This window comes from Trichosurus vulpecula, chromosome 3 (genome assembly GCF_011100635.1).
Source record: "Trichosurus vulpecula isolate mTriVul1 chromosome 3, mTriVul1.pri, whole genome shotgun sequence".
Classification (NCBI taxonomy): domain Eukaryota; kingdom Metazoa; phylum Chordata; class Mammalia; order Diprotodontia; family Phalangeridae; genus Trichosurus; species Trichosurus vulpecula.
The window spans coordinates 394,808,392-394,831,697 of record NC_050575.1 but is presented as its reverse complement, the minus strand read 5'-3'; the positions used below and the strand labels follow the sequence as shown (position 1 = coordinate 394,831,697).

Below are 23,306 nucleotides of genomic sequence, written 5' to 3'. Positions count from 1 at the left end.
GTTAGAGAGCTTGGCTTTCGCTTTGGCAAGAAATGTAGGGTCCCTAGAAGCACCAGGCAATTTTCTAAAGGTAATCCAGTCTGCTCTCCTCTGCCTGTTCCTTCAGTTCCATGCCCAGTTCCTTGCTAATCTACAGCATAAGCTCAAGAGACATGAAATAGTTAACCAGGCCCATGTGCTGTCAATCCCCTTGTATAACACAGTCCATGTGACATCAGTCTTCATCCACTTGGCTTTTCTTTTGGCCATTATTAAACCAATCTCTTGAGTAACCATAGGTCTCATTTAGGTAACACTCTAATGTTCCAAATCTTAATACTTTTATCACTAAGTCCTATGCCAAGAGAAGATTCTAAAGGGACTCACTCTGTATAGGGCATTCCTCTTTGATTTGGCGATAGGCACTTCCATGACAGTGGCAATCGTACTTTTACCCATTTTATGTCTCACTTGATCTTACAGTAATCGCTGTAGAGTCCAAGGTGATTTTTGCTGTTAAACCTTTCAAGGGATCTTGGATGATTCTGACCATAAGTTCAGGACACAACTTGTTCGAGGATAGCCCTTAAGGCTGATTTTTTTTTTTTGCTTTACCAAATTAAATGATTCTTATAATCAATGTACAGTAAACATAAAGGAACTTTGTATGTTTTATATCTCTCGGTCAACTGTACTGTAGAATAATATCTTTGTGAGAGCCTGCCTTGTGCCTTCTCATTCCTTCATCAAGGATACCCTTTAAAGCATCTGTCAATTATTCTCACAAAGATTTTGTAGTAATAGAAAATAGACATAAAGAACCAGAGTTATTTATACTTAGCATCCATGAAATGGGTGTTGTTACTAGCTTGCTTGTCCCTATGTACTTCACTAGATGGCTGTGAGAATGTGCTTTGTAAAGTGTCAAGTGCACTGCATAAATGCAGTCATTTTATTATGGGCATTACTTGAAGTATGAATACAATGCTTCGTTTTGGACAGTGGCCTTTGCTGTGTCCAGCCACACTCATTCTGTATTTCTCTGGCTTTCCCCAGTAAAGCCATGCCTCCAGCAAACTCATCATTGGGAAATGTCATCGTCTTGGGAGATCCAATCAGCTTTGTTGCTCACACTTCCTCAGGACCCTCTGCCCCTCAGATTGGAGAGTGGAACCATAAACGCCTCCATTTAAGGAGAGGGAACAAGACTGACCAGTCCCTTCATTTCTCTTCATTTCTCATCCCACTGTACTCTGATTTTCTTGACTCCTCCACCAGGTCACCCCCACTACCCTTTTGGCTTTCTTTCCTATGTGTCTCTTTCCCTTAGATTGGAAGATCCATGAAGGCAAGAACTGTCTTTCTTTTTCATATTTGTATCCCCCAAGGATTGCCTGGCACATAGTAGGTGCTTAACAAATGTTTAATGACTGACTAACTGCTTCACACATTTTCACTATAATCAAGGGTGGAAACCTATAAACTGTGTTTGTTGAATATCGACTCCCCTTAAAGAGGCAGTACTCAAAACCACTACAGATTTTTTTTTTAAAAGACAAACCATTTTTCTTTTTTTGCAGATTTCTCCAGCCTCTGATGCTTACCAAATACATGCATTTACGTGGACTTACATTTCATTCCTGGTGAAGGTTGTGACACGCATCTAGTTACAATTCTGTAATTTCAGTAACAGAAACAAATATCTTAGAAGAGAAGTCTCGGTGCTAGGGGTGTTTGCTAGAGTTTATCAAGGGAATTCCTGTTACTCATTGAAAGCAGATAACTCAGAATTCCATGTGGGGAAAATGTACTAATTTTACTAAAATAAAAAGAGTTAATGCTAAAAAAAAAAACGCACTCATACAAGCATGTCTTATGGAAGTCAGTGCATCTGTAGGCTTTAATAATTCATTTGATAGCTTTATTAGCTTACAACTGCACTAAAATTTTTGGAACACATTTTATGGTGCTTCCTTCATCATCACCCAGTGAGGTGGGCAGTGAAAACATTATTATTCCTACTTTACAAAGGAAGAAACTGAGTCTCAAGGGGTTGACTTGACCATAGCCAAATGGATCAGTCTGACCCAGATCCAAGTCTTCTGACCAACCACATTTCTTTCTATTACAATAGGTTATCTGTCCTAAGAGGCATCAGAAAACCACAACAAGAATCTACCATCTTCATTTCTCAGCAGGAGAAGAGAATATCCATATTCATCTAACGGATACTAGAAAACAATCCAATTCTAAGCCCCACAGATGCTGCTAAGGAATGAGTACCTGGACATCTCCAGAGCAGGGACAAAAGACTTAATTATTGAAATATAGTGCCCGAGTAAGGGAGGTGATCACCATTACCTCCTCCACCCCTGCGAGATCACATTTGGAATATTCTGTTGAGTTCCAGGGGCCACATTTTAGAAGGGCATTTTGACAAACTCGAGTCTATCTGGGGTGAGCTACCAGGATAGGGAGAGGGTCAGAAACCACACTCTCAGAGAAGGGGCTGGAGGGGGGGCATGGAAAGGTTTTAGCCTAAAGGAAGAGAGACTTGGTGGGCACTAGGGAGTGAGGGGAGAATAAGATGGTTGTCTACCAAATATCTAAAAGATTATCACAAGTAAGGATTAGATTTGTACTGTGTGGCCCCAAAGGGCAGAACTAGAAAGGGGATTTTGGCTTCAGGGAAAGAGAATTTGCTAACAATGACAGCTATTTGAAAACAGAATGGGATGCCTCAGGGAGAAAGGAGTGAGCTCCTCCAAGCAAGCCAGATGAAAATATGCCAGTGATGCTGTCCATACTGTGGGATCCATAATGTGGGTAGGGGCTGGAGTAAGTATAGGAAATGTATCTACAAGCCTTAGGAGTCTATGGACCTGAGGTTAAAAACCACTTGGCTGGAGGAACCAAGTTAAGGAAAGTTAAGGAAAAAGGGGTTCAGAGTCTAGCAAGAATGAACCAGAGGATGTCAGGCACTGTAGCACATGCCTATAATGCCTGCTTACATGGGGACTGAGGCTGGTGGGGTCACTGGAGCTTGGGAGTTCCAAATGGCAGGAGGGCTACGCTGACCTTGGATACCAATAGGCTGAGTCTCCAGGAGAATGGGCCCAAGTCGGAAATGGAGCAGGCCAAAGCTTTTGTGCCAGTCAGAAGTGGGATCAGGCCCACGAATGGCTGCTATATGCTCTAGTCTGGGTGAGATGGGGAGACTCAGCCTCAAACAAAAAAGAACCAGAGGAAAGGATTTAGAATATGATGAAAATCTACAAGTTGTTGGGGATCAAGAGCAAGTAGGAATGGAAATCTTTAAAAGTGAAATCAAGCCAAATAAAAAAAATAAACGAATATATTAAACTAGGAACTCTTATAATGAGAAGATGTTGCTGTTATACTTTAGAAGAAGCTGCTCAAAGGCCCAGAGCCAGGGCGTTTCTTGCTGGAAAATGCTTAGCATACACACGTGACTACTTAGGTATTAATTAATGGTGGTGGAGATCAAGCAGAAACTCTGATGGCTGAGGTATTTAGAATTATCCTAGATAATGCATCTTCAAAAACCCTGGAGGAGACAACCTTGCAAAGACCTAAAGGTTAGGCAAAAAAAAAAAAAAAAAGGTGTTGTGATTTAATAGACCCTCCATGGTTACAGTGCCAACTTTTCTAAACAAGTTTTATCTACAAAAGATCTGAAGAAGTAATAGTTTGACTTTCTACTGTAATGTCGAGAAACTCAACTGTTCCATCAAAGGGAAAAAATTCTCTCATCCCTCTGGATAACCTAAGAGCTTAGACAAATAGTAACACTTGAAGGAAATTCTGAGGTGAGAGAGAAATCCCAGTGTTTTACCCATCTACCTTTTCTCCCAAAGGTGCTTTGAAAAATATATATAATACACATCACTGCATGTGCCCAAGGGCCTGAATATCTCAGTATTAAGATTCTTAAGCTAACTTTTCTACCTGTCAGTCCTGAATTGGAGATTCTTCACGATCATAAATGGGTTTCATTTAAGTCCTATATTATCAGAAATATGATCAAAAATAACTTTAAAAAGAGACTGCCTAAGACTTCTATAATCCAATTCCTATGTGTGCTGTTTTTATTTTTAATATGGGAGTAATCCCTTCAAAGTTGTAGACTAGACTTTTGAACCACAAACTACCACTCTTTTTAAAAATTTAATACTGCATGCAACAACATTTGTTTCAAGCTAATTTTGGTGATAATTTGAAGCCACATTCTGTATTTGAGAGACTGACGGAGTTCAAAATAAAACTTATCCTCTTAGAGTTGGCCGTCTTAATTGCCTGTTACATTGCCTTTTATAAAGATTTAATTCTGTACATGTGTCCAGAGTTCTTAATTAAAGCAGAAGCAGATTCCTACAAATCAACCAATCAATACTTCTTCCGAAACATATTTGTAATCTTTACGGCTTCACATATTGTTCAGTTATAAATATGTGGCCTATATCCACCAATATCTTCTTCCGTAAATTAAATCAAAACAAACCAAACATGAAAACAATCCTTCAGGAAGACAAAGTCGGATCCCTTTAAAAATCTTGAAATCCCCAAAGTCACATATCAATAAACCAAAACAAAACCCAAAAAACAAAACCCAAGAATCTAGTGTCACTTGGGCTCAGTATCAGAGTGAAGATCTGTGTGTGCTCCAGAGGCCACTCACCTGGATCGGTGGCCGGGCACTTGCGGATGGTGAAAATCTGCCCCAAGTCTTCTTCTTCCTCTGGAAGGCCTTTCTGCAGTCTCTGCAGCTTGCGCAAGCTCTCGCTCCGCTGGTGTTTCATGGAGCGCACGTGCTGTATGAGGTTAAGCTTGGCCTTGGTGGAGTAGCTGCACAGCACACAGTGATAGTAGCAGCTTTCTCCCTCTACCCCGGTCTCGTGCTGCTGAAGGTGCTGTGAACAAAAAATGGGCATAGTGAGTGAGTGGGCCTGCTGGCCAAATTCCCTCCCTCCCGACTGCAATCACCCCCATCCTAGTTATTTCAGCAATGCCCAGCCACCGGGTTGGCTTTAAGTAGGGCCTCGCCTGGGTGCTCCCTTTCTCTTTGCTATCTCCCCAATTCACCCCTAAACAGCGCTCCATGAATCCAGTTCAATGCTGTGCACAGAGTGTCTCAGCAAGATAGGCCAGTAAGACAAGGTTGATTAAAATCTTTTCAACAAGAACCGTAGCCTGACAGTAGAAACCCTGACCTGGAGACTCCCTTCCCCAGGGACAAAAGGAAGAACGCTTTCTCCTAAAGGACTTACTGATGTGACTGTTAGATTATGAGCTCCTTGAGGGAAATGGACTGCTTTTTGCCTTTCTTCACAGACACTATTTTTACCTATTTTAATCTGTACTCAGTCTTTACCCAAGCTTAATAAAAGCTTGTATATCTGACTATAAGGCTCACTGGTTCACCCAATGGGTTAAACTCCACTCACTCCAGGGAGTCTGGATGCAAGTACACCAAATTCTCTACGATGGAGGGGGAATGAGGAACTTTAGGAAGCATGAGACCCGGCATCGTTTAAAGATCTATGTGAGCAATCAGGCCTACCCCTAGAAGGGAAGCTACCATTGCAGGAGCCGGGACGTGGAGGTGGGCCTGGTCCAAAAGCCAGATATACTGCCTTCTGATCCTGTACTCTCTTCACCACAATGTCCAACTTCCTTTTAGAGGAAGAAATGCAATTTTCAAAGTGTATCAAGAGTTTTATTTCTCTCCACTCTTAAGTTCTTTGTAGGTAAGTCTGTGCCGTGAGTAGTACTGTCCACTGGAAGCTTTAAATCCTTCCTGTGATACATGTAATTTATCACCAAAGAAAGACTCAGAAGTCACAGACAGTGGAATCTTCTGGCACTAAAGCAAGTTCATTTTTGAAAAGGAATACTTTGAAGTGTCCCTCCCTTGCACACTGTAGCTGAGGCAGCTGGCCGCCTGCCCTGCCTGTCCCCCTGGTCTTTGCTTCCCCACAAGGGTTCCACCATCTGTGGAATCTATGCTTCCTCTTGGCATGCCGTGTTAGCTGCCAGCCCCGCACAGCTTAGAACAAAACCTTAAACAGCCCCTAAGGTACTTCTAGGATACCCGAAGTCAGAGGAACATCAATAAAAAAAAAAGAAAGACAAGTAAACTTATGAGTGAAAATAATTCCTGTTTGATGACACTGCTTCTGAAACTCATGTGTTCATACACATGTCCTCAATTCACAGAAAAGGTGTGAAAAATCTGGAGACATGTTTGCACATTGTTTGGAGCGGTAACATGAATGCTCTGGGTAATCCATGCAGAACATTATTATGGATTGAGCTCTGAGACCTTCAGCCCTTAGTCATACACATGAGCAAAATTATTCCAGAGAAAATTTTGGTCTAGAATACAGACTCACAGCTTCTGGGTGAGGACTAACACGGTTTTTGTGTGCACCCAGTAGAAAAACTCCCTCTTTCCAAATGGGTGGATTAACACCTGCATATGTGGTACCTTGGGAAAAAATAAATCCCTTCAGGAACAACCATTCTAGACCAGTGTGTCAGTATGAGGAGGCTACAAATGGGGGAGCTGAGTAATGCTTGATGTTGTAAGAGCTACAGCTCAGATGCAGTTCTCTTGGAATAATTAGCAAATTTCATTAAGTCCTCACTTCCTAACTGCCCTCCCCCCATCAGAGATGTGTTTAGAAAGAGATTTAGCAGGAAAAAAAGATCTGCTGTGTGAATGTATTCTAAGATCGAGGTATCAACCACACTGCCTGTGGTTCAGGACTCTCCCAGCAAGGCTCAAACCAAACTCAAATGTAATTGGGAAATATTTAACAAAATAAATATACAATCAAAACACAGATAATGTTCATGTGAGGTTTTCTGCAGGGGTCTTTATGTATGGAGAAGTGGTCCTCATTTCTGTTTGCGTTTGACACCAAATTCTAAGGGATCCTAAGCGCTGACACTAGAGAAGCCTGCAGCTGGTAAAAAGAACTAGGGAAAGCCATCACGGAGGGTTGGGCTATCCCCTCCCCGCTCACATCCCCCTTCTGGCTTCCCTTAAGTCTCAGTAAAATCTCAACCTTTCCCAGTCCCCCTTGATCTTGGTGCTTTCCCTCGGACATCACCCCCAATTTATCCTGTCTATGGAGTGTTTGTACAAAGCTATTTGCATAAAGTTTCCCCCATTAGTCTGTAAGCTCCTTGAGCTCCTGTCTCCTGCCTTTCCTTGTATCCCTAGCACCTTGCAACCCACAATGCCTGGCACATAGCACGGGCTTAGTAAATGCCAACTTAGTAAATATCCGATGGCCCCCAGTTGGAGGTTCTCTTTCCAGTCACCCTTCTCCCGGACTTTCCCCAGCAGGTTTGATTAAAAGCCAAAAGTCAACCAAGCTATCTGTGTGAACCACGGCTTGGCATGGATCTAGAGAGGACAAGGCTGTAGGATGTCCTAGGTCACAGAGACAAGAGAATTAGTTAATAAAACTACAACTAAAACTGAATGAATTAAAAACAACAAAAAGAGAGTCATGGAATCCAAGGCAAGAATTTCAGTCAAGGAATCTTGGTGGCATCATAAACCATGAAACTGGAGCCATTATCATTCCTTCTTAGCCTTCAGGCCAATTTCCCATAACCTCCATTTCTCCCCTCCACCCTCACTCAGGATTTCCTCGTCATAAAGAGCTATATTTTTTCCTACAAAATTCTATTACAGGTCTGCTATGTCTACCCCAAAGTAGTTTGATTTCCACCCACTACGAGATGGCCACATACATGGCTCAAAGGGTCCGAATGGGGCTTGAATCTATGGGTTCTTGGGTTAATTCTAAATCAGGACAATTGTTTCTTCCGGCAAAACCTTGCTTTAAAAACTCGATATAGTAAAGACGCTGCCAATTCACTCTGCCTTCTTGTGTCACCATTATTAGGTATTCCCTTGGGACAGTAGAAATGATTTTGTCTATTCAGATCCATTTCTAGGGAAAATGGTTATATAAAGCCAAATACTGAAAAAGAATAAAAAAGGAGGAAAAGGCGAAAAACAAAATGGTGACTATAGTGAGCGTTCTCACATAAGCTTGCAAAAAGGCAGCCGGGGACTGGTGGGCTAGTTCATTCTCTTAAGGTATTAGATGAAAAATTCAGACTAAATAATTGCTAGTCTGCTAAAGAATGCACACCTAAAAGGCTGTGTGTCATCTTGCCTCTTCTGATCTTGCTCAACTAGCCTAGCACTCTAGAAAGAACCCTGGATTTGGAATCAAAGGACCTGGCTATGACTCCCATCTCCACCGCTCATTGTCTCTGTGAACCTGAGCAAGCTCTCTCTTTGCCTCAGGTTTCTCTTGAGGGATTTAGACTAGAGAGGGTCTAAAATCCCTTCCAATGCTAAATCTATGAATCCATAGATCTGCCTCTTCCCACAGCCCCACTGAAAGTTCTGAAGTAGCCACACTCACTATGGTGTCTCAAAATTACGACAGCTAGACAAATACCAATAATCGGTCCAACTTCAGGAATGTAAGAACTAAACCATCGTAGCTTTACTATTTCCTTAAGTACCACAGAACAGAGTTGTCTGCCTTCCTGGGCCAGCAACAGCCCACAAAAGTCCCTAATGCTGCTAGAACCAGATGAAAAATGATTAAAAAAAGAAATAAAAATACAATATAACATAGATGTTAATTTGTGGTTTTCTAAATCAATATGTGACTGCAGGGATCTATTTCTATCTGAGTCTGACACCACTGCCCACCTCTTCCTACTATTACTGTCTGTCCAATCCTCCCAATTTTTGAAGACTGAGATACTCCTGGTCTCACCTGTGTACCTGTCAGCCACCGCCATACACGGTGTTGTCCTATCCACAAAGCTCCAGGTTTTGCTCTGGGCTAAATAAGAAGCAGGAGGGGGCTCGAGAGGCGCATCTGATCCCAATGGGGTAAGTCAGCCAACGACACTTCTAACCCTCAGAAGGGAGTAGGAGATGTTTTCATTTGCAGTAGGAGAGAGAGAATAATTTGTTCCTGACCCAGCTAATTAGAATACCCTCAATTGGGATCACAATGTATTTAATTAAATTCACTGTAATATATGAAGAATCCACCAAGGCACAAATCCCAATGGTACACTCAATAAAGGAGCTGCTTTCTTTCAGTTTCTTCCCTTTCACAAGTCAGAAAATTTTCCTCCCTCCCCTCCCCATCATCTTGAATTTCTCTACCTTTTCTTCTAAAATCTGGGATTCCCCTCCAATCCCACGGGGAAAAGCATTATGTCCAATTCAATTTTAATTCAACAAATATTTATTAAGTTTCTAAAATGTGCCAGGCCCCAGGGATACAAAGAGAAATACAATATGGACTCTACTCTAGAGGAGCTAACGATCTAACCCCTGGATGATGGCTCATCAGGTAGGTTATAGTGGGCATTCTTTTTCAGGTATGGATGGGACAAGATGGCCACTGATACTCCTTTTCACTCTAAATTCAGTGGCGGTGTAACGGTAGGGGGAAGCCACAGACACAAGTAACTAGAATGCAAGGCAGAAAAAGATACATCAAAGGAGAGGTCAGGGAAAGGTGCTAGGCGACATTTATGGAGCAAGAAGTTCGCTTTCATCTGGTTTGGGTTAGGGAGCAGGGAAGTTCAAGGAAGGCATCACAGAGGATATAGAACAGGCACTGGGGTGATTTGGGGCTGGAGAAGAGGAGAGTTTCAGGTATGGGATCTGTACAGGCAGGCAAAAGAACTGAGACTGGAAAGGGGAGTGGACAGGAGTCCCATTGGCCTAGATTGTAGGGAGAGACACGGAAAGGGGCACAATGAGAAAGGTCTGGAAAGGCAGGTTGTTCAAGAATAATGTCTAATGTATAGTGAAGTAGGTGTTACATTTAAGGAATTATCTGGGAGGGGGTGTTATTTTTTAGCTCTTAAGTGTGTTTCCTAAGCATGCAAACATATACATGTACATATATACATTTATACATTTATGTATATATACAGAGAAGAAGAGGAGGAGAAGGGAAGGAGAGGGAGAAGAGAGGAGAGGAGAGAAAGGCAGGGGAGGGAAGGAGGGAGAGGAGAAAAGGGAGAGGGAAAGGATGGCAGGTACTAGACCAAACAATCCAAAGCATGCATGGTCCTGACCCTCTAGGAGAGTTATAAACCCAAAAGAGATCAGGCCTTACAAGGGCTGTGGTTTGAAGGGGGCATGGTTATAGAAGCACACATTCTGTTAGAGTGGTCCTTACTGTGGCTCAAACAATTATGTGACTATCTCAGGGATGTGGCAGCTCACATCTAAAGTTTCACTACCCACTTGTGCCCTGCCAAAAGGAAGTCCTATCCAGATGCTAAATTCACCTGCTCCAACCTGGCAGAAGGAGCGGAGTCATTCAAGACACCTTGGGCAGTAAGCTCAGCCTAGCTAGGCTCCCTTGTAGGCATCGCTGCCTCGTGCCAAGATCTGCTTCCATTTGAATTCCTTGCTTTAAAGAGCCACAGGAAAATTATGAGACTCCAAGTATAGCGGGATTGAGAGTAGACGTCTTTTAATCAGATTCTGTGGAAACATAGCCAAAGTTTCCAAAAGTTCAAAGTGCGCTCCAGGTAGACCATGTTTCATTACCAACCTTCCCTCAGAACTCAGACTGGTAGAAGCTAAGTCTCACCTCCAGTTAACGGACCTACAAGCTACTTCTGAACCAAAGGCAACCGTGTCAATAAAACACGCAATTGCTAAGTCCTGATGTGCAAGGCTCTAAAGTGCTGAGCAAACAATGACCAAATGAAAAGCAATCTCGGGAGGCGGGAGGGGAAAGATACAGGATTTCAACAGCTATGGATACGCATCATCATCTAAGGAAGCGGCTAGTGCTCACTAGAGAAGCAGAGGAGAAGACATCTCTAAAGTCTCCTACAGAAGGCAGCCTCTGCGCTCGCCTTTGGGGGAAGCTAAGGATTCTAAGAGACCAAGGGGAGGAGGAAATGCATTGCAGAAATGCTGGACAGCCTGTCCAAAGGCAATGCAGTGGGACACGGGCTGCTTGGGGAACAACTAATAGGCTAGTTTGTCCAGAATGTATATCAAGCATAGGGCAGCTAGGGAATCAGTGGATAGAGCGCTGGGCTTGGAATCAGTCAAACTCATCTCATGAGTTCAAATCTGGCCTCGGACACATACTAGTTGTAAGTCACTTCACCGTATTTGCTTCAGTTTCGTAAAATGAGCTGGAGAAGGAAATCCAAACCAGTATCCAGTCCAGCACCTCTACCAAGAAAACCCCAAATGGGGTCATGGAGAGTTGGACGTGGCTGAACATAGACAAAAATATAGAGAACAAAGGAGAATAGGGTTAATAAATCTGGGAAGGTGAACTAGAGTCCGCGATTTAAATGCCAACCTGAGAAGTGTGCATGTAGGCAACAGGGTTCCACTGAAAACTCTTTAGCTGGGGAGTGGTCAAACCTAGGGGTGGGAAGATTCTTTTGGCAGTTATGTGGGAGATGTATGGAAGAAGCTAGAGACTGGCATCAAGGAGACTAGTAGGGAAACCACCATTAATAGTCCAGAAGGGAAGTAACGAGGGCCTGCAGCAGGCTTTATGATGGCAGCATGAACGGAGAAATCTGATAGATGCTTAGATGTGGAGGAGAGTAAAAGTAAAGGATGACTGAGCTCGTGAATGTCGGTAACTGAAGGAAGGATGACCCCATCCCTTAGCGGAAACAGAGAAGTTAGGAGGAGGGATCAAATTAGGAAGTAAAAATGAAGGGTGGGGTCTATCTAGCTGGGGACTATCACTGTGGGACTGGAATTCAGCAGAGATATTATGGTTTGATACACATCCCTAATTCTTGGCACCATGGGACTTGACTGAGGCATACTGGGAGATAAGCACCCTGTCCTGAGGATCGCATGGTATTGGTCACTAGCCAATGACCAAATGGATAACCTTGTCTCTGTTGAACTCACTGATAACCTGCAGCCCTCCTTCATTTCTATTAAAGCTACTCTCATGCTTTAAATGTACTTAATTCTCTCTTAGTCCAGCTGGAATCTTGCAATCCTATGTTTATGACCTGGAAATGACTGCTACCCCAACTTCAGCTCTGTGATTTCCCTTCTGGATTTGGTTCAGGGAAAGGAACCAGACAAAGGAAAATCCCACTCCCCCCTCCCTTTTTTTTTGCAATAGGAAACACCTTAAATACTTAGCCAGTGCATCAAAGAAAAGTAAAACAAGCAAATTAAAAATTAAGGGGTTTTCTGCAGACCCTTTCCCCTTTTAACGTGTATCCCTCCACACCAACAAGACAACAATAATTTTTAAACCCCCACACATACAAGATGGTTCTTGTTAGAAAATAATTCATACTGGAAATTTTAAAAATATGTTCCTGTTACTTGTTTCCCAAGAAAACTAACCAACTTCTGTCAAGAGAACATTGATTTCTATAAATCTGGAGGGGCCAAGTATCCCTTTTTCCCCTCACAATAGGAAACTTCTAACATCTGGTTCTTCATGCATGGAATGCAAAATATCGATCAGGTTTAGTCAAAGCTTTACTTTAAAGCAAAAATGGACAGAAATACATTCTAATAAAAACCAAAAGATTCACAAGTGAAGTTTCCTCAGGGAATAAGGCCTGTTACTATATACGCACCCACACACAGAACTGAGAACACACTCTCCTCCTTACACAAATCAACTCTCCTACAAAAGTAAATGAAAACCACTGGGCACTTTGAAGAGAGAAGCTGGTTCAGAGGTCTCCCTACAGAGCTAATCTGCTATCTGCAGGGGACAACCAAACACCTCCTGCTGAGCAGCAGGGAAACACCTCAGCAGGCCTTTCTCTTCTGGGTTAGAGTTGCAATGAAGACATAAAGCCATCAGGAGACAGCACATAGAAGAGAAGTCCCTGAATGGTCACCAAGGAGCAGGATTAAGGGTCTCTGGAGTTTTCATGTATTGGAAAGTGATCCTATGAAAACTGCAGGCCCTAGACTGGAGAAATAATCTGGTCTATCATCTCTCTGCAGGGGAACACCACTCGGTACATCAATACACCTGGCACATCTAACCCAAGAAATAAGGTTCCTACTCTTTTCTTAGAAGAAATTATTAAAACAAAACAAAAAAAACCTCCCTGATTTGGAAGGCTGTTGGGAAGAAGCTGAAGAAGGCTAGTTTGATCTGGGAAAAATATAGAGTCTATTAATGGACTATTTTAACTCAGTTTCCTTAAAGTATAGTATTAAAACCTAGTACATAAATGAGCTTTGAAAAACAAGGTACATTTTGACTAGCTCACATAAGAGCCTGAAACAAAAGCTGAAGGAATATAAATTTGCTTTGAAATTTTGATGCTCTGAGACTAGATTCTCTTCACTTGGGAAGGAGGGCCTAAAATTCTGCTGGCCCAAAAATTTTGAGCTTTTGAGCAAGTTATGCCACACAGTGTTTAAACTATTCCAATTTGGGGATCCGCTGATTTTGAATTACTAAAGTTTTGTTACAGTTTAAATAAACAAATAAACAACAGTTAAACAATTATACCATAAGTAAGCCCTCCCCAATACTTGAGATTTTTTAAAAAAATTTAATGTTAGCCCCGATTTTTATCTACTCATTCCCATATATCATCAATACTGACTCTGAGGACAGTGTTAGAGGATGCTGGACATGGCATGAATGCCAAAGAGCATGAGAAAAAATTTAAAATAATATTTTAACACAGAAAACAACTGGTCCTAATGGAGGGGGAGGAAGTCATTTTTGAAACAGCTAGCTAGTACCTACCTCCCAAGGTTACTGTGAGGCTATGTGGATATGAAAGTACTTTTTTCGATAGCAAACAAAGTGGGTGCCCATCAAGTGGGTACATGAACATAGTGGAATGTTTCTGCACTATAAGAAACAATAAACATGAAAAACCCAGAAAAACACGGGAAGACTCATATGAACTGATGCACAATACAGTGCTCAGAATGAGGAAACCAACATATGCAATGGCTACCAAGATGTAAACAAAAAAGGATATGGATGATCATGACCAGTCTAAGCCCTCCTTGAAAATACCTTCCTCCTTTCATTAGGAAGGTGGAGGACTATGGGTCTAGAAGAGGACATACACTGTCAGACATGCTCAAAATGGCAGCTGGTTCTGCTTAACTTTTTTTTTTTTTGGCTTTGGTTACAGAGAAGGCTCATTAGGTAAATGTGGGAGAGACGTCAGAAATATCACTCATGTAAAAAGAAAAAAAATTATCTAAAGATTAAAAAAATGTTTTATTGATGGCCTTTATTATTATATCAACCTCTACCCTGGACTCCTCTGGTACTTTTTTATGTGTTAAACTGTTAGATTCCCTTCTGAGTCGACATCATGCAAATGCCTTGCAATAAAACCAGGGACTTGCCAGTTCTTCCAAAGAAGTGAAGATACAACCAGACTATAGGGAATTTACATATGCCTGCAGTCTTTCCCCCAGAACTGATGACTCCTCCACCAAAGACTCCTCCGGCCTTTCAATAAGAAATCATGAGGGCAGAGATAAAGAAAACACCTAGATGAGAAGAGATCTGGATCCTGGTCTTGGAAATGGTCTAAACTCAGCCTCGGTCTTCTTATCTGAAAAGTGGAGATGATAATTTTTCCTAGACATTTCAGATAAAGAGTAAAGGGAGGGCCTTGCACTTAGGAGGCATTTGATATACTTTTCCTGACTTAACTAATGAAAGTGATTAGAGCTTTTCTTCAAGGGCTCAGATAGCCGTTAAGCTTTTAAAAAATTATTCATCCAACATCCTTCTTATCTTAGTGGTTGGCATTCTTCTCTGTCCTGAAAATTACAGCTGCTTTTACTTACTTGTTTATCCTAGAACAGTGTAAGCTTCTTGAGGGCAGGAATAATAATCGCCACTGCCGTTACTATGATGACGACGACTACTACCACGACTACTACTACTACTACCATGACTACTACTACTACTACTACTACTAGTAATTAATGTTGCTGAGTTCAGTTGTGTCAGACTCTTTGTGACCCCAATTGGGGTTTTCTTGACAAAGATACCAGAGTGGTTTTGCCATTTCCTTCTCTAGCTCATTTTACAGATGAGGAAACTGAGGCAATCGGGGTTAAGTGACTTGCCCAGGGTCACACAGCTAATAAGTGTCTGAGGTCGGGTTTGAACTCAGGTCTTCCTGACTCCAGGCCTGGGGCTCTATTCACCGTGCCACCTAGCTAGCATCTATACAGCACTTGAAAGGTTTCCAAGCTTTTTACAAACATCCTCTCATTTGACCCTCATCACCCTAGGAAGCAGAGGCTATTCTTATTCCTATTTTACAAATGGGGAAACCGAGGCTGGAGAGGTTAAATGACTCACCCGGAGTCACACAGTTGTAAAGCGTCCAAGGATGGATTTGAACTCCAGTTTTTCTGACTCAGGTCCCAGCACGTCATCCAATTCACCCCCCAGCTGTGCCCCCTTCTCCTTGCCTAGCACAGCGCCACCTTAGACTCACAATAAGCAGGCATCCAACATGAAACTAAAAAATCCATCCTATCCAACTTTTGAACATTTCTTTATTTCCAAAGTGCTGAAAAACTGTTAGTTGCATCTGTTTACTCCTGAATTACATTTGTATGGCCTTCGGAGGGAAAGCTAATCATAATTAATTTCTCCTTCTTTACTAAGCTTGTAAAACACTTAAGGCTGGTCCTTAATGAAGGAAGCTACAAAGCTAGACAGTGATCATCCTCATTAAGCCCATCAATCGCTTCCAGCAACTGGTGGCTTAGATTCCAGAGGGGACAAAGGAACCAAGTGCGGGTCTTATACACCGCAACAGCTGTCACTTCATTCAAAGCAAGGCACTGAATGGGATGAGTGGGTGGGTGGGTCCTAACTACAGCGAAGCATTTCAGGAAAGGCCGATGACCAAAGTGCTTGCCAATTAAAATCTGTAACATTCTGACTTTTATCATGTTTTTACTGTATAACAGTCATACTTCAACAGCTCCTGAAGAATATCCTTTCATGTCTGCTCTAACGCTGTTTACCTGTTGTACTCTTCTGTGTTTCTGAGGCTAGAATCCATGGAGCTGATAATGTGGTTCTAGGTCAAACAGCTTCCAAAGATGGGCAATCCCAGGGTCATGGAAATTCAGAATTGGGAAGATCTCAGAACTCATCCGTAACAGGAATCCCTTCGATGACATTCCAGACAAGTGGGACATCCAGCCTTTGCTTCCATACCTGCAGTCATGGAGAGCTCCCTACCTCCTGAAGCCTCTCATCTTACTTTTGGACAGCTCTAGGTATCAGGAAATTTTCCTTCTATCCCGTCAAATTTTGTCTTTCTACAACTTGCACCCAAAGTTTTTCTGCTCTTAAGGACCAAGCAGAAAAGTTATATAATTCCTTTCGCAAACAATAACCCTTAGAATACTTGAAGACAACTCTTATTCCCTGATTCCCCCCTCTCTCCCCCAACCTTCTTTTCTACAGGCTAACGACCAAAATCCGACTCTCAACTCTCTCACCATCCTGGCCGCCCTCGTCCTGGCAGGCTCTTGCTTGTCAATTTCCTCTCTAAAATCTGGCACCCAGAATGGTGCACCGTACCCCAGATGCAGTCTGACTAGGCACTCTAGTCTCCCTTGTCTGGATACTACACTTCTATGAATACAGTCTCAGAGCCAATTAGTTGTTTGTGGGGTTTTTTTTTTGGCTACCATAGCACACTATTGAGTCATAATGAGTAAATTATTAAACAAATGTTACATAGTAACCAATATAGATTTTTTTAAAAAGTCTGTTATTGTCAAGACAGTGTTCTCCAAACTTTTTTGATTGAGCACCCCATCATTAAAAAAACCAAACTAAGTATGCACCCTCAATATGTGTCTTTATTAATAAGTTATATATGTGTACTAATCTACTAAAAACTGTGAATATTACAAAACTTACACAAAAAATAGAAATATAAAAATGATGAGACACATAGAAAACAATGTTTGCTTTCAAGAGTCAATGGGGAGACACCAGAGTTTGTTGAGTAGAGTCATGTGGTCAGATCTTTGCTTTAGTAAACTTAACTGAAAGCTATGTAGAAGATGGATGGAGGAGGAGGGATTCTTGAGCAGGTAGATTAATTAGAAAGGTGAAGTCCACCCCTGCCTCCCTTTGAATGTTAAATTCCAGGTCATTTTAAAAGTCCAGCTCAGACACCATGTCTTCCATGCAGCCCTCCCTAATTGCCCCACATGGCAGTGATTGCTCCCTCAAACTTTTAATCTTGTATGCTTCAGTTGTCTGAATGGTCAATAGCCAAGGAATGTTCATTAAGCGCTGAGGACACAAATGTGAAAAAGAAAGTCAGTCCCTGCCCTCAAGGAGCCTACAATCTAATGGTTACCATCCCCCTACTCAGGGTCCCAGTTAAACTTCAACCTTGAATCTCAGACATCCAGTACTACGCTGGGCACACAGGTACTGAATGCTGCATTGTAAAAATTGGTCTAAAGGGAGTCATATACTTAACTCACCTTTACAATCCTCCTATGGACCAAGAGCCTGCCATGTTCCTACTCCCTTTATTGGCTAAGATGGCAGGTGGAAGTTTGGAGCTGGAAGAGGGGAACCATTCAGAATAAGTCTAGCCAAACTGAGAATGGGGTGAAGATTCTAGTGGACTAGCAGACTCTGAGATGAGGAAGAAGGCCTGGAAGGTTTGGAACTCCCCTCTCCTTTGACCAACTACATTGTAGAGTTGTTTCAGATTCTAGCCAAGTACCCTAGATAAATCATGCCATGTCTGTAACCAAGAATTCACCTCTTTAATGAAAAAGTCATGTGGAAGCAGCTCCCGGCTGCTGGTCCATTCTAAATACTCCATAAAAGTCACAAGTGGCTTAATTCATCTTCTCTTCCTTTCACACCTGCAATCTAAAATTTCCGGGAGTTGCCTAAGCAGTGGTAGCACTGAATAGGGGGAGGATCCGTATACTATGGTATAACAGGCAGCAGAAACCACCTTTTTACTTGCTGGTGTTGGACTCTGCTATCTACACCTACTCATGCTAGAACTGGGCATGTGAAAGGATTTGAGACTGATGTGAAATAAAGGGAAGTGGTCTTTTGTATGCTTTCCATCCACTTCAACTGTTTTCGTGGCTACTGCTCATAATGGTATTCGCACTCATATCCTGAAATGTCTCCTCAGTGTTGGTGGTAAAAGCAACGAATATATCGCTCACAAATTTGGATGAATGGTCTCAGGAATCAAATCACTGTTATTAAAAGGGAGGATGAAGATAGCCAAGGTGGCAGAGAAGGGCTAATGACCAGAACTGCTGCCTCTGCAAGGGGAATTTGACTTTTTTGGACGGGTAGAGGGAGGAAGACAACAGGGTGAATTAAAGATGCAGAAACCAAAATTTTTCAATGACTCAAAGCCTTATACACAAGTACTCCAAATACCCTAGGGTGGGGGGGCAGACACACACACACACACACACACCCCACACCACACCCCTTATTAAAGACCCTTCGAAATTTAAAGGAAAAAGCTGAAGGCAACTATTTTCGTTTGAGATGGGAAGAGAAGGGAAAGTCCAAAAGGAAATAAAAGTTCTTTGGCAAAGCAGAAGCCAGTCTCTGAGTGGTGTGAAGAAGGTGCTTTGTGTGGCCATCAGAGGGCGACTGGAAGGACAGACCCTCATGTGGCAGGAAGAGAGGCTCTAGTTTTCAGAAGGATGCTGCTGCTGGTTTCTCTCAAAGAGCTTTCGGGTGCCCCCATAAATAACCCAGACAAACACCCTGTAGACTGGGTTTTGCTTTTTCCCCCTTTTTAAGTCTCATTAAAAGCCAATATTGTTCAGCCTAAAGATGGAGAGCTCAGCATGGATTTTACTGAACGTTAAATCAACCAGCAAGCGTAGCCAGCAAACTCTGTGGCACTTTAACTTTAAATAATGCAATAATTATTGAACTTCCTTTTTATAACCGAAGTGCTGGAATGTAAACAATGGGGCTGTAATTGCAGGAAGGGGGGATCAATAGAGGCAATCGTTTTCAGCCATGTTAATTGTAAATACAATTGCTCCAAGATGTCAGCCTTGTTCTTCTTGCTCCCAGAATCATCCTAACGGATGACAGAGTCCAACTTTCCCATTACAGCTGTTCGTTCCTTTAAGAGGTTCTCAATCAGGTCTGATCAATCTGTCAAGATAATGCATGGAGTAAGTAAGACTCTTCCAAACACAAGCTCCCAATCAATAGCCCCGACCAGCTTAATGAGGTGGGGCTAAAGCCCAGAGGGAGGTAACAGCCCCCAGCTTTCGCCTATGTTTGGCAGGCTGGTTTCTTCTCATGGCCCTGATAAACAGATCAGCTCTTAATGAGGACGCTGTTTATGCATGCTTCAGCAAATAGGAAGGCCCCCATCCCTTGGGACAAGGGGACAAAAAGCAAAGTAGATTAACAGAAAATATGGGGCCAAATTAGGTCTAACTTAAGATTTTCACACCCTTCTCCCACTCTTCCTAATTGCATGGGATAAGAGAAATCATCAATTAATCATCCATTACTGAAGATTCTACTGATTGGGAGCTACGAAGATTCTGAATGAACATTTAAGTTAAAATGTATAAGACGACCTTGGGATCCCGTCCTACTTCCCACAGGAAGAACAGCAGCAAAACCCAAGTCTTCTCAAAATCCTACCTTCCCTTGCTCTTCTACCTTTAGACCACCCATTAATCCTCAACATCAGTCATTGGTTTTTCCCCTAAGGACAGTGGTCCTAAAGCAAGAAGGGGATGCATCCACTAACCTTGAATCCTGGAGTAGGCCACCAAACTGGCTTGCCTTAGCCCTAAGAGCCAAGGATGAAAGAAAACAAGAACCAAAGGGAAAAACAGAAACAATAACCAAAAAACCCAACACCTTAGTAATGACAGTCCTAACTAAGGTCCAGGGACTAGGGTCTGGGGTTGGCTTTCTTGCTTACTGATGAGACAGAAATTCTCCAAAGTTCTGTACCTTCGAAGAGTTTTTAATCCATTTACTTGAGGCAGCCAGGAATTCCTACAGACACACCGTCTAGTGCCTCAGCAAGAAGACAAAGCATGGAGGGGCCTATGATCAAAGAATCTCATACATGAACCAAGAAGTTCTTGTCCAGAAGTAGTCTGGACCATTATCCTGAAGGGTTTAATAAAGCCTCTAGTTGCCAGCTTGCAGTAGATTTTATGTATGTATGTGGATAGAAACATATCCGTGAGTTTAAGAAGTACAGCTGGTCCTGTACCTTCACATTCCAACTAGAATATAGAAGTCCCTTTGACAAGCTGATGTGCCAAGGCTTTCCTCTTGAGCAGTATATCGAATATTAAGTCAGCCAGACATTACTTTTTCACTTAGTTTTTAGAAGCTCAAGAAGGACTCACCTTTCTCCATAAAACTACTGTGCTAAAACATGGCATCCACTTAATGAGAAACAATTAGGTCAGATCAGAGGAAGAAAAAAATTGATGTTTTTGCCATCCCCTTCTCCAAAAGAAAGCCAAGACTCATAGTGTGTAATAAAACCACAGAGTGACACATCTAAAAACTGTATTAAACTTGGAGAAGTCTGGCTCAGTCACGGCATCATAGCTTGGCCTATCAACATACAGTAATTGAATTTTCAAAAAGTGACAACATATTGATATAAATAGAAACTTGGAACATTGTTTAAATAAGCATATCTCCTATACAATGCAAAGCCAAAGAATAGATCACAAATAAATTAATTTGTAACCATAAAGTTACATTTACTACCTGGTTTGTTTTAAATAAAATTTGAGAATAAAAAAGGCCATAAATATTAATAGCTTGACTCAATGGCTGTCCTGGCTTCAGGATAAACTTTGTAATGTGTGGAAATCAGGGGATGTTCATCAAAAAGAAGAGAGAGAGAGAGAGAAGGGCATGGGGGGAGGACTGGGGGGGAGGGACTCAAACCTCTCATAGATGATAATCTGTCATTTATTTGAATTTGGTCTGGTGTTCTTCTTAATGCACTTAAGTTCTCTTAAATAAATACATTTATTATTTATGATCTCAACTGAAGATAAAATAGTATGAATTTTAGAATGAACAGTGTATGGTTCATAGGATCATCAATCTGGAACCGGATGGGACCTGGGAGGCCATTAAATCCAAGCCCCTTATTTTACTTAGAAAGCTAAGTCCAAGAGAGGTGACCAGGGTCACAAAGCTGGTTGATGTCTCAGACAAAATCTGACCTTAATTCTTCCTACCCAGTGGGCCACCTAAAGGCTAACAGAAATAGTGGAGAAACGGGCCCACTGGAGAGAAGAGGCCAAGGACGAAGACAGCATTGATAGCTTTCCAGCAGAAGCCTGTCACCATACATGTGTATTATGTATGTAAGTGTATATCTTTATATATGTACACATAGACACATAGTACATTTTTATTTTTAACTTTTGTTTACACACAGAGGATAGGCTGCCTATATAGCTGCACTATCACAGTCTAGGAAATATCGGTTTCTCATCCATTTCTTTTTTCTAGTGTAGATGGCTTGACCAAACTATCTTACCGATAAAACTGCCAGGTTTTGTTGCAGAAAAGACTATTAGTGGAACTGACTAGTTTTTGTGGGTTTAGGTTCCGCTAAAAAGAGGACCAACATGACTCATCATGCCTGAAAAATCACTAAGATTTGGGCTATAAATTCTAGCACTGGCTGTTACCGTACGACCTTCAACAAGGTAATCCCCTCTCCCATGCCTGTTTCATTAAGGAAATGTGAACAATACTAAGCACTTACTTTATAGTGTTATTGTGAGAAGTTATTACCGAGTATGATTATGAAGCACTTTACTGAGTGCCATATTACTTAACATTTATAATAATAGCAACCATTTCGGGGATAAAAAATTAAATTTTAGCTAAACTGAAGATTGAATACATCCACTAATGATCTCAGTGTCCTTCCCATATAAGAGCTGAGAGTAACTCAGCCTTCTAAAAGGCCTGGCAGTGACTTGAAAGAAAGGGTACCGCAGGTTAAGTCACTAAAACCAGGCGGGGGAGGGGGGGTGGCGGGTAATTTCAGAAATCTTTTAAGTAAAATAAGAAACAACCGCTTAGGACGATTCCACATGACAAGTATAGTGCAGTGGGAACAGCAGTAGAGAAGGAATAAGGGGACCCCAATTCTAGTCACAATGGCCTCAGTTTCTTCCTTTGTAAAACAAGAAGGTAGAAGATCTCTAGAGGTCTTCCAAGTCTCTGTCTTTGTGTCTCTCTCTCTCTCCATCCATATACATGCGTGTGTATACACATACACACATGGCACAGATGAACACATACATATTTGTGTATATGGATGTGTGTGTGCCTATATTATATTTTTATATATACAATGCGTGAATGTGTGTATGCCCCAAGGTTTTAGATGGGATCAAATTAGACAGGTAAAATGCTTTGAAAACCTTAAGATGCTAAGTGTCAGCTACTATTAGTCTTGGAGGGTTATGAACTTCTCAGCCTGGCATTCAAGGCCAGCCTTACTCCTGACCAACCAGAGTCCTCTTCTACCCCCACCCTCACTCTTGCTGCCATACAGCTGCACACAGGTTCTCCCTGTCACCCCCGGGAGAGAATGGACGTTCATCTCTGCACATCCCCTGCCCCTTCATCATTTCCTGTTTAAATCTTCCCAAAGGAAGTCGTAGGGAGAGAGAACATTTCCAATATGGCGGGACCAAGAGGGAGGAGGAGGAGGGGCTGTGTGCAAGGAGCTGGATATAAGAGTACATGGAAGACAACGATGTATACAAAGTCTGGAAAGGCAGGCTAGGATTGAGCCAAGCTTTGCATGCCAAACAGAAAGGTTTGTATCATGATCACAGTGTCTCTGGGGTTTGATGAGTTCGGGGCTGGGGGCGGGGGTGGGGGGGAAGGTGACATGTACTTTAGAAAAATCACTTGTAGACGACAGAGACTTAAGGAAGGGAGGCTAATTAGGAGACTACTACAACCCTCTGGATAAGAAGTAATCAGGGCTGAACTTATAGGGTGGATCCTGTGTAAGTAGAGAGGAAGAGGAGGTAGATAAAGAAGGTTGTGAAGTTACAAATGACAAGATCTGACAGCCGATGTAAAGTGGGAGAGTGAGGAATCAAAGATGGCACCAAGGTTGTGAAACTCAATGATGGGAAGGATGGTGGTGGCCTTGAAAGATGTAAGGAAGCTGATAAGGAGAGTGACTTTGGG

At 42.1% G+C, this 23,306-nt stretch overlaps 1 protein-coding gene across 1 annotated transcript in view; it reads right to left on the bottom strand.

Annotated features, from left to right (window-relative positions):
• Window positions 1-23,306, bottom strand: part of ZFHX3 (zinc finger homeobox 3) — a 207,055-nt gene that overhangs the window by 132,735 nt on the left and 51,014 nt on the right. Inside the window, exon 4 of the mRNA XM_036750070.1 lies at window positions 4,679-4,910. Coding sequence (XP_036605965.1) covers window positions 4,679-4,910 — 232 coding nt within the window. The remainder of the gene's footprint in view (window positions 1-4,678; window positions 4,911-23,306) is intronic.